Raw genomic sequence first — 12702 nt, 5'->3', positions numbered from 1 at the left:
AAATTTAAAAAGGAGACATAGAGAATTCCAAGTAGGGGAACATCGATACATTAAAGTTAGACCAAAGAAGAGTACCATAAAACTAGGAAATTGTGCTAAGTTAGCACCATAATTTTGTGGACCATTTTGAAACACTAGCAAGAGTAGGGTTGGTAGCCTACCAACTAGCATTACCAACCCACATTAAGGCTCACAATATATTTAATGTGTTTCTTGAGTCTTTTGGAAAAGTATATTCATGATCCAACTCATGTTATTGATTGGAATGTTGTACAGGTCGAACCGAAAGGCAAATTCCAAGTCGAGCCTCTGCAAATCTTAATACTTTGGAATCAAGCCATCACCTAGGTTAAACTGCAATGGAAGCACTTTGGGCCTGAAAGGGCCACCTGGGAAATGGAGGAGGAAATGAAAGAGGCATTCCCTACGCTGTTTTAGGAAGAATGACTACAGGGAAACACCGAGGATGGTGTTCCCTTAAGAGGAGGGGAAATGTAGTGCCCTTGATAATTAATTCTTATCAAAGTTTTATGATTTTATTTTCGTAAGTATGGATGATGGCCATGAGGCAAAAAGTAAAGTTGAACATTTTTATGATAATGTAAATATTTATAGCTATAATGAAATATTGTTATTTTTACTTATAGCTATTCTGAAAGTATAAGAGGAGCCACCACATGAGTAGTTAGGCTCCCAGCTGTCAAGAAACAGTTAAAAATCAACTATAGTCTAAGAGAAGACGGTTGACACAAAAAAAGAAAAGAAATAATCATGATGGGAGAGAAAGGTCATGGGAGAACCAAGATGATTCAGAAATTAAGGTTGCAGGAAAGAAAAACAATCTGAGAAGTTCTAGTGAGGGAGAAAGACTGTACCTGCATAGATAAAGATTTCAGCCCAGATTTAGTAGGACATTGCTAGGGCTTGAGGAGGTAAAACTATGAAAGATTATTGGTTTGTTTTTGACAGGAATGGAGTCTGGAGCTTGGGGCCAATTGCTGACAGTATTTCAATGGTTGGGAGGAGTGTGGTAGCTCTTATTATATTTTCGAAAATACATATATGTTTGAGTTATCTGATTATGTGTTGTTGAGAGCTTGAGTTGCAAAAATTGTTTTGGTTGCTCGGTGATAGATAGGGATGACTCTAAAAGTCTTATAGAGTAAAAGGTTACTTGCCTGAAAAATCTTAAGTTCTCTTATATTTATCTCTAAGAAAGTAGTCTTGCATGTAATGTAAAAGAAAGGGGGGGAGGGGGTTTCTCTTATTCTGAATAATGTTGTACTGAAACTATGAGCTAAGTAGGAAAACTATCTTCGGCTAAGTTCCACAAGGAATATATATATATATATATATATAAAGTCCATTATGCAAGAGAAAGTTGTGGAAAATTGCAAATCATAAATAAATCTACTCACCGGCATTTAAAGTTATATATATATAAAAAATAAAAAAAAAATTGATAAGGTAAATTTGAGGTATGTTACATGGGCTTGTAAAATGCAACAAGCTATTGGTATTTCTTTAGCAGAAGCAAAGTAACGAGCAATGATAATGCAAGTCAAGAAGTCTTGTGGCTTTGACAAATCCTTTCAGAGTTTGGATTTCAACAACAACATCCAACACACCTCTAGTGCAACGACCAGAGTGCCATCAAGCTCATCAAAAATCCAGTTTAGCATCAACGCAGCAAACACATTGAGCTACAAATGCGCTTCATCAAAAATCTCATTCATGTTTGAGTTATTGAAGTGTTATTTTTCCCTACAGATGATCAAGTTGCAAACATTTTCACAAAATCTCTTACAAAAGGGAAGTTTTCTAAACTTTGATCTATGTTGGGAGTTCAAGAAGTTGTAATTAAGGGGGGATAGGCTCTAATGCCTCCTATTGTGTCACATTTGTAAATATTTCAATGTTATCCCAAGTTTTTCTTAAGAGGGGATGTTAGGAAATATGTTCAGGACATAGAGTGATCTAATGACTCGTATTCTCCTCAATACTAATGGCTTGATTTGTCGCTTAACACCCGATTGGTCCATGATCTTTATTTAAAGAGCATGCAAGTTCATGGTTGATGATCAATTGTGAGAACTCTCTTATGTAAAAAAATTGTGTTTGCCTTAATAAAATTGCCTCAAGTGGCCATGTTGGATGGGGGACTGGGGCCATGGACTGCTTCCCTCTTATAGTGTTTTAGCCACGTAAAAATGCTAGCATTATGATTTTTGATCTGGTTGTGTAAGTGGTTTCTGAAGGCATTTGTCCTGTATGGAATTCCCTGTTTACCTGAATAATGCTTTATCTAGAATTCTAGAAATTAATTAATTTATGTGCTGGTATCAACAGATAATTAAAGTCCTTTTTATGTTCACTGGATTGAAGTTAGAACAGGTTTTACAATTTTACACACAAGGAAGGTTAACCTGTAACTGCATGTGAGCGAGTACAGATAAGAATATGGCAGGGTTGTATGATAAACAAGCAAATAGGTATTTAGAGAGCACACATACTTATCCTCCTTCCCAGTTTTCCCTATTGTATCTCTCAGTGCCAATCATCAACTGGCTTGGGATGTGGGTGCTGACAAAGGCCAAGCATCGCTTTCCATAATCTCTCTTAACCTTTTCATTCGTTCCATTTTGTTGCGCTTTTCATATCTATTAACTGTCCAACTTCATATGAAACTATAGAGTTCGTGTCCACTACAAACATGTATAACCAATAAGTAATAAAATTACAAGAGAGTGGAATGCACAGCAATACTATCCAGTGATCGCCACGGATCTAAGCAAGAAGCAGCTGGAGCTTGCACAAAAGCATCCAAAGGGGCATATGCTCTTGTTATGATGCATGACGATGTCTCTTTAATCATTGGGAGAAGGAACGAATGGATCTCATAACAGTGGCCACGATAATCTACTGGTTTGACTTGGAGACCTTTTACTCCCAAGTTAAAGCAGCAGCTGTGATAGCCGTGTTGACTGATGAGAATGCCAGTGACTAGGGTCTTAGTGGACAATGGAATCAGAAATGCCTTACTAGAACCCTAAAACTCAGTGTTCAGTCAAGGGATACAGGAAGTTTCCCTTGCCATCACCCTTCCCCTGTGAACCAGCACTAGAAAATAGGCAAGGAGCAAGGGAAATCCCAGGAAACAGAGATGGAGAGATGTGTTGATGGATACATATTTGGGATTTTTACCTTAAGGAGGAACACCTGCACAATCACGACAGATGGGAAATGTGTAAACTGGATGCAATATATAGAGACCAGTCTAATGAAAAATTTTAAAGAAATGTTCCCCCTTTCAACAAGGCCTTTGGCGTAGATATAACTGCATAGAGGATGTTCTCCATATAGTTACTTGGAACTTAATTCAGAAGGAAGCTATGTTTCTCCAGGACCCAATACAGTTAATTTGCAAAAGAAAATAACTGGAATGCATCACAATATTTAAATTATGATGCAATAAAATACAAAAACCACCTATTCTCATATTTTAGCTCAAAGTATTTCCACAAATAAATTGGGTTGATTATGGCATACAAAGTTTCTTATCTGTAGAAAATGCTGTAACCTGCGATAAGCAACAACACCGTAACACCTCAATGAAAGAAACTTTATAAAATACAGTTTACCAATGCATGTGAGCATAGGAGAAGATAAAATACAGTCTCGCAATGCATAGGAGCATGGAGAAAATATGCTTACTTTTGCGATCATTCATCTCAAAGGAAAGCATGGTGCTGAGTTCAAATTGATCACAACCTCCCCGGCAACTAACTGATATCGCCAAGCAAATTGCACTTAATGAACTCCACAATATTGTTCACAAATGTCTTGACCTATAGGGAATCCTACATGACAAAAGAATAACATAGAAAGCATTAATTCAAGCTTTCGTAGTTTTGCGCTGAAATCTGTGCCAGCAGAATGAACATTTATATTTTCATTTTTGAACTGAATGAAGACTTTATATATACTCCACACACCCTCACACTAGAAAATTACAAAGATAATACTAGCCCTTGTTTTATTGGATTGCAAACCACATTTAAACTGATGACAGACTGACCCACAAAATATTAGAAACCCAATGGGATTTAAAAAGTTACATAGAAAAGTAGAAAAGAGTGCTTAACCTGATGTTGAAAATATCCCTGATTTCTCCCAATATTTCCAAGTTTTTGAGGTTGCCAATATTTTCAAGTTTTCTTACCTTTTCAGGTCCAAGTTTATGCTTGCCAATATTTTCTGATATCTTCCACAATATTTCTGATAAGTTTCTTTCCAGAACCTTGGCAGTATATTCCCTGAAAAAATATTTGCAACATTGGTTTAAAACCAATGGCAATACAAAATAAGGTGCCAGAGGTAATGGTGTGGATCAAATTGACTTCCTTTACTTCTTCAATCAATGCAATGGTGTGGCTTCTATCAGCTTCGTTTCTTCAAATACGATGCCGTGGCATTGATCTTAGATATTATTATCTTTCTGCTTTATCATTGTTCTAGGAGATGCCTTGGTACTCCTCCTCAATGTTGCACGAAGCGGGAGTGAAGCGGAAGCGTTTTTTGGAAGCGGGGACGCCGAAGCGTCATTTTCCAAAAATCTAGGAAGCGAAGCGTCCGCGGAAGCGTCTGCTATATATATATATATATATATTTATATTTTTTTGCATTTATACTCAAAACAAACATCCCAAATACCAAATTAATTGTAGAAGACATGAAAACATGCATATTTTTGCATAAATCAAGATAGATATGGCATCCATGATTCCATTGTAGTTACTAGTATGTACAACAATCATCTATATTCTAGCTATTACAAACATACATCAAATTTTTAAGCATATTATAAAACATAAAACATTTAAGCATATTATAAAACATAAAACATAGAGCATATTATGATTTATCTAGCAAGTGAGCAACTGTCAACATTTGTCATGTCCAAAATTCAAATAATAATGTTTACTAAATATGTCACTTGGTCACCGCCAAGCCAAAAAGGTTCAAAATTCAAATTCACAAGTCTACAAGTCTAATGAGTAATCTATGACAAAAAGTAGTAGATTGTGAATATATATACTAATCTCTCCTCCTTCCACCACGAATAGAACGTGGTGGCGGGCCTCCACGTGGTGGCAATGAAGAAGATGGTGCCTGTGGAAGTCATGGCACTGAAACTGATGAAGAAGAACCCCCTACTGTTGGTGTTGAACCATGGAACCTAGGAACCAAGGGACCAAATGGGGGTGGGGGTGGCATATCAACACAGTCATCATCATCCTGGAATCGCTCAAAAAATTCATGCAAAAAAAACACACTAGTTAACAAAAAAATTAAAAACATGAATTAGAGAAATGCTTTATAAGGGAAAATTGGAAAATTCATACCACAATGGACATACCTGAATAAGAGCATCCTCTAATTGCTCTAATCGCAACACTCCATCCTCCAAATTGGGCTCCTCTGGATTCTTGTCCCAAATCAACAAGTCTTTATTACACTTTGCATCTTCACAGTAATGGGACAACAATCGCAAGTTGTAATGAACATAAACCAAGCTCTTTGCCCGGTCTAAATTCAACCTGTTCCTTTTAACACTATGGATGAAAGAATAAGAGCTCCAACACCTCTCTGCAGAAGAAGTGTTTACCACCTGTGATAGCACCCGCAATGCCAAACTCTATAGAAGTGGAGTACCCCCTCCATGCATGTTCCACCACTCAAGAGCAGAAAAAGTCTCTCGATCTTTAATTGCATGCATGCTCCCAAATGGACCAGTGTTGAGCGTATAGTTGCTCACCTGTCTCCGTACCAATGCAGCCTCCTCCTCATCAGGGATTAATTTACTCAATGCAGCCATATATTTTTTGTGAACCTCTTGATCTTGGTGTGGTTTTCTCCTGCTTCCCCCCCAGGTGCTGGTGTTGAAAGCCATGATGGATGATAGTATTTAGATGTCAAAACATATGCTAATGCATGCAATGGAACATTTAGCATTTCCCATCGGTTTTCCACCTCTACACGAATATAATTGTACAAGGTGGTATCTCTAGGCTCAACAATGTCTTTAACCTGCCCCAACATGCTATCCATTTGCTCATACACCTCCCCAATTACTGGTTGATCTGAATCTGCAAACTTGATCATGTAATAAATTGGTTTGGTGAATTGCAAAACATATTTAACCTGTCCCCAAAAGTAACTGTCAAGAACAGTGTCCTTGACTGCATTAGCACCATCTATGTCAGTGTTAATTTCATCCCATGTTTCAGCACACACCAGATTAGTTAAAGCTTGTCTCACCTTCACTAGCCGCCTAAAGGTGAGGTAATAACTAGCAAATCTTGTCTTTGCAATTTTAAGCAATTGCAACTTGGAGTAAGTGCCATAGAAGTAGTTTACCCTTGTATGCCTTGTGATGAATTTAATGAGCTGCTTCCCTCTCCTTTAAACCTCAGCAATCCACCCACATTCTTTGTGTTTCACAATATCATGCATCAAAAGGTTCAATGTGTGAACCAGGCACCCAGACCAAAAGATGTGTGGATGAGTATGCTCAATAATTTTTCCTGCTGCCTTACAATTTGTTGCATTATCTGTGATTACTTGAACCACATTATTTGGACCAACATCTTTGATTGATTTCAATAGGAGATCTGCAATGTTTTGTGCAGATGCAGTGATGGAGGAGGAGTCATGACATGCAATAAATATTGCACCACTAGAAGAAACACCAAGAACATTTATCAAATGTTGGTTTCTAATATTTGTCCACCCATCTGATACAATGGATACCCCAGAATCTACCCACTCATTTGTAAAACGTGTCAAAGCTCTTTGAACCTTAGCTTTTTCTCTTTCTAATAACACTGTTCTAGCTTTCTCATAGTTGGGGGCCTTGTATCCTTTTGGGGCTTCATTGATGGCCTTTACCATTTCATGCCAATAGGGAGAGCGAAGCACATTGAATGGTACACCGCAAGCACAAAGAAAACGGACTATCTTTCCATCCACATCATCCCTCCCAGCAACATTAAGGAAATCCCCTATTGTTCTTCTACCTCCAGAGCTTGCAGAAGTACCATGAGGAGATGAGCAACTACCAAATTTAGAGGTTGCACTTGATTCAGAATGAGTTTTTTGTTTCTTGTTTTTTTGTTGTGCAGCCATCTCTATTTGGATGTATTTTCTTCTTTCTTCAGTTGAAATGTTTGGGCAAATTTGTACCCCCACAGGACCCTTTTTTTCATCACTATCCAGCACCCCACAAAGATGCCTCCTCAGACGGGTATATGAACCACAATATGGTTTTCCTCCATGACAACCATGAGGGCACACAAATTTGTAAGATCCACCACCCTTTCCCCCAGCAAGTTTGGTCACATAGTTCCACAAGGGTGTTGATGTAGCTTTCCCATCTTGTGTTTCAGTGTCCCCTTCCTCCTCATCATACATTGGGTCACTCATATTGGGACCATCACCACTGTCCTCTTCTGTTTCTTCCCTTCTATTCCTATTCACCTTTGCCATCATTAAAACCAAGAGTGGAATGACACATAGAAGCCAAAAGAACACCATCTTGGAATATGGATATAGGTGATGGACAACCTGTAAATAAAGGAGCAAGTAGAAACAATGGGAAAGAGTAGGAGAGGGAGGAGAAAAATACAAAAAAATTGTCAAAAAAATAAGGGAGTTTGGGGTTTGAACTTACCTCTTTAGCTCTTGTAGATGAAGTCCTCCAAGCTCCTCCTCCTTCTCCTAGCTCCTCCTTCTTCACTCCTCCAAGCTCTCCTCTCTTCTCTTCTCCTTTCCTTTCTTCTCTTCTCCTCTCCTCTCTTCTCTTCTCCAACTCTCATAAACTCAAAGTGAAAAAATGAGGAATGAATGAGGGCATTATTCTTTTCATTCCTCGAATCCTCACCTTAACCTCACTCTAACCTCACCCTAACCCACCCCCTTAATGCTAAGTTAACATAACTTAAAAAAAAAATTAAAAAAAGAGTGTCTTTTTCCCTTGCGCGCGCCCTGTTTGCCCGAAGCGTACGGAAGCGTGCGTGAAGCGTGCGCTTCCTCCTCCGAAGCGCCGCGCTTCTGAGGCCCGAAGCGCCGTACGAAGCGCGCTTCGGAGGCATGGAAGCGGCGCTTCCGTCCGGCGCTTCGGAAATTCCAGGAAGCGGCTAAAAAAGCCGAAGCGCCGCTTCCGACGAAGCTTCCTAGGCGCTTCCGTACGGGACGCGCTTCGGGGCTTGGAACCGGGGGGGGCCGGGGCGCTTCGTGCAACACTGCTCCTCCTTTGTACTAACACTGGATGAACTTTATTAGTCCCTTTGACGTTCTTCTATGGTCTTTTGTCAGACATTATTAAAATTATCTTATCTTACCTTATCTGGTCATTGCGATTGTAAAGTTAAAATAATTTGCTACTTCTTCTAAGGGGATAGTTTGGTTGATCTTCCCTTTCAGCTGAAAAGAGATAGTCTCAACTCTAAATCTATATTCAATCAAAAGCTTTGTGAGTGTTTAGTTGGGATCTCAATCTCCAGGAATGGCTAAAACCTATAAATAAATGTCGAGAAATAATTGACTATTTAGTGGAAATTCTTAGTCTTGGCATTGGCAATGTTATGATTTGGTTGCCCTAACATCTCCCCACCATATCTTCAAAAGCATATATATTTATAGAAGGAAGAAGAATATTTATGTGGAACAAAATTCTATCACAGGTATATGCCCTATAGGAAGATAGCTGTCAACTATAGACATCACGTATATAGCAATCACATATCAGAGGGCTAACAAGGTACAACACAAAAACAATGTGTAATACTAATAACGGTACTAAAGGGAGGGAGGATGCTTGCACATCAAGTTAGGGGCTTGTGCCACAAATCCTACTTCTATATTGGCAAAGATTTTGGTAATGCCTCAAAACCAACCTTTATCTCACAAATGGTATTAATGTAGGATAGAGAAAAACAAATTAGTTAACATGCAATGCAATCTATTCAAACACTAGAGAGTGACTAGTGATCATATTTCGTCCTAAGAATCTCACATGAGGGGATGAAACATGCCCAACAATAAAATCCCGTGTAGGAAAGGAGTCAAGGAAACAAGCAATGAACACCACTTGACAATCATCACCATTACCCATACCATAGAAGCCAAATATGGCCCTAGTTCACTCAACATTCATGGCATGACCATCGCCACTCATAAAAAGTAGAGAAAAGTGAATAAGGAAAATGACATTTGTTTGGTATATAGCCCACTGAAAAGTATGATTCCCCAATGTAATTATTCTATTGAAAATGTTGTTTAGTCTTCCTAATGTGAAAGTTCCTTGAAATGCAGCAACTGGAAATATTCTTCTACCTGATAAATTAATTATGCAGTTTATTTTGTTTACAGCAAAATAACAAAATATTCACACTGCAATTTCATCACCATAAAAATTAACTGCAGAAGAAAAAATAGGAATTGAGAAATGCTAGCAAACACAAAAAATATTGACACCATTATTTTTGGACAAATGTCCTTCGAAAAACCCAATGTGGGAAAACCAGGTTTATTTTACCATGCAGCAGTGAATTATGAGTAGAATCTTTGGAAGCTCAAATGGCTATCCAATTAGCAAGAATCTGACAAAAATTATCTCCCTCCTCAAACAAACCCAACCTCTATCTCCCTCTAAAAATTGGTCATCCAACTCTTGCATAGGCCAATTCTACTTCTGTCGATCTACGCGGTTGTGCTAGGAAAACCTGCACAATCCTCACGGTTGTACTGGGAAAACCTACGTGACCCTAAATGTGACTCATCAGAAAAAAATTGAGCGACCCTTGCGGTTGTTATGGGCTAGCTTCATCATGGAATATTTCTGTCACTTGTTGTTGCCACTTCGAAACTCAATATCTTCCTCCGGATCACTGTCTCTCCCTAGAAATCTTCCTCTGGATCATTGTCTCTCCCCTCTAACACTTGCTACTCAATCTCTAACTCAATCTCTCCTGCTGATCACCTGCACTGGAGTATCGAACTGTCTAGATCACTGAGTATTTGCAATGTATGTTCTCCCTTTACCCATCGACCTCTTCTTATAATCTCCAGTTGGGACTCCAACAACCAAGATTAAATCTTAATCAATGGTTGAGATTATTTCTAAGTCAATCCACGTGGGTTTCTAGATAATTCACACATTTCTCAATTAATTCCTATTAATTAACCATTTTTCCTAAGTTGAACTTAGGAAATTTTTAATTATGGTCAATTAATTTAATTGAGTCATCTCTAGGTGGAATTTCCACCAAAGATTTTTGGGTTTTAGATAACTCCTATGTTTTAGCCTCTCCCCAAAGCCTCGAGACTAGAACACCATCCGATGCTACAAAAACTCACACCTAAAAGGAGTAGTGCAAGAGTTCTTCCTTAGGGAATGAGTTATGTAGAAGAGATTTTCCTTAGGGAAAGAGTTACATATTGAAAGTCAAATATAAAATATATTAATGAGAAATTGATGAATGAACAATGATTCAACAATAGAGGCTATATATTTGTATTATGTAGTGTATGCCTCTTTATATAGACACAACTAATAGTTATAGTCATTCATAAATAATTGTTACATAACATCAATGTATGTATGGCATAAATTACACCCTATGGAGATGCTTTGTACTCTATGCATACCAGTAAAAACAACAAAAAGATCATTGAAACTTAAAACTATATTGATACATCACAAACACATCAATACAACCAAGGCCCGCCTTAATTGGATTTATTTTAGGATAAGCCTTCTAAAAAAGGTTCTCACATTATGAATCCATGTACATCATTATTGACAAGGGTGCTAGCCTTCATAGTGTAAGCATATTGATACCTATGTGGATGTTGATTATGTGTCATACTAGAGTAAAGAATACCACAATTAGGATGACAATAAGATTCACCTATATAATTCTCTTTGTTGCTCTTAGAATTGGGGTTAAAACATTCAACTTCCATCACACGTTGTTCACAAATATCTTCAACAAATGCTTCAATTGATTTGTTAATGCAAAGATATCTTCAATAGTGACAGATTGATGATATAGCTCAATTGAATATGCAAATGATGCTTTCTCAAACAATTGGACTTTGACTTTTGAATGTGACTTTTTCCCTTCCTTTAACCATTTAGCTATGCTCAATTGAATACGAAAACAATGCTTTCTCAACCAATTGGGCTTCGATTTTTGAATCTGACATTTTCCCTTTCTTTAAACATTTGGCTTTTGTAAGATTGATTTGACTTTGGTTTCTTACATGAATAATTTTCATATATTTGTCTCATTGGACATGTTACCACTCAAACTAGCAAGGGTCCTAGAGGGGATCCTATAGAGCAACTACTAGGTCAAGTGGCAACAACGGAGCAATAGCCCACTGTCACCTTAGCTAACGCTCCCTGCTCTTTACAGACTTTCACCGACGGGAGGAGTCCTAGTATGAAAGGAATAACTAGGAATAATAGATCAATGATGGGATGAGAGATGATTCCTAAAGCCTATTCACAAGAGAGGCTCAAATAATTTGTTGGCTTGCTTTGAAAGCAAGGTGATTAGCTCTCTAAGAAGGGCTATGAGGATACCTAGACCTAGGGTTGGGAATTATTCCTTAACAAGAGGTATCCTAGACCTATGAATCCTATAGGAGGAATGGGTTTTATGCAATCCTTGTGGAATGTGAGTCACAAAGTTGTGGGACCACAAAGAACCCAAGCGGGCCCAAACTAGGTCAAGGGTGTGGAGCAGATCAACAATAGAGGGGCTTGACCAAGTTAGGGAGTAGAATAGGATCAAAGGAATAATTTTCTTTTGTAATTCAAATGCAAAGATCCGAATGAGGACACTAACCCAAAGCAACCTATGGAGAGGAATGATCCTTGAGCTAGGGCTTGCAATATCTCGGGATTCCACCATCAGATTGCATTAAGGAATATTCCCCAACCCTAGGTCTAGGTATTCCTCTTAGCCCTTCTTAGAGAGATAAATAATCTCCTTACTTTCAAAGCAAGCAATCCAATTATTTGAGTCTCTCTTGTAAGTTTTGAATAGGCTTTAGGAATCACATCTCTTCCCATCATTGATCTATTATTCCTAGTGATTCCTTTCATACCGAGACTCCTTCCATTAGTGAAAGTCCGTAAAGAGCAGGGAGCCTTAGCTTGGGATATCGCTCCGTTGTTGCCACTTTACCTAGTAGTTGCTCTATAGCATCCCCTCCTAGGACCCCTGCTAGTTTGAGCAGTAACATTTTTGGCATCGTTGTCGGGGAGCAAGTGGGTCTACCTCCTTAGTGAATCATTGAGGAATTGATTCATAAACTGCATTTCAACAATTCCTCTTACGACTCCATTCATTGTCCAATCCCCTAGTTTGCTTGAAGTGCCGACATTCCTCCTTTAACTAGGCTCATTGCAAGAAGGGGAGAACGAACTCCATCACCTGTTAGAACCAACCTTCTCCCTGAGTTTGAAAAAGTCGATGATCCCACCCCCAAGATGGCAACAGACTCTAGCACTAACCTAAACCAAGAACAACCCAAAATGTCACGAAGTAAAAGGCATTTAGTTAGTGTCTTTGCACCCTTGAATTTGAGTGACAATCCTGAGCTTCTACCCAAGAAATACAATAATTG

General features: G+C 38.4%; 1 protein-coding gene across 5 annotated transcripts in view; it reads right to left on the bottom strand.

The window, feature by feature from the left end:
- LOC149246111 (vesicle transport protein GOT1-like) overlaps nt 1–12702 on the bottom strand; it is a 200654-nt gene that overhangs the window by 74835 nt on the left and 113117 nt on the right. For 3 of the 5 annotated variants that reach the window (XM_089455638.1, XM_089455637.1, XM_089455640.1), the window contains exon 2: nt 3715–3860. The exons of the other annotated variants lie outside the window; for them this stretch is intronic. In XM_089455638.1, coding sequence (XP_089311764.1) covers nt 3715–3745 — 31 coding nt within the window. In that variant the 5' untranslated portion in view covers nt 3746–3860. The remainder of the gene's footprint in view (nt 1–3714; nt 3861–12702) is intronic. 5 annotated transcript variants of the gene reach the window in all.

Source organism: Pinus tabuliformis, chromosome 7 (genome assembly GCF_031772625.1).
Source record: "Pinus tabuliformis cultivar Carrire ecotype Pingquan chromosome 7, CPIR1, whole genome shotgun sequence".
Classification (NCBI taxonomy): Eukaryota; Viridiplantae; Streptophyta; class Pinopsida; order Pinales; family Pinaceae; genus Pinus; species Pinus tabuliformis.
The sequence above is the reverse complement of the archived record's forward strand: the minus strand, read 5'-3'. Positions and strand labels throughout refer to the sequence as shown.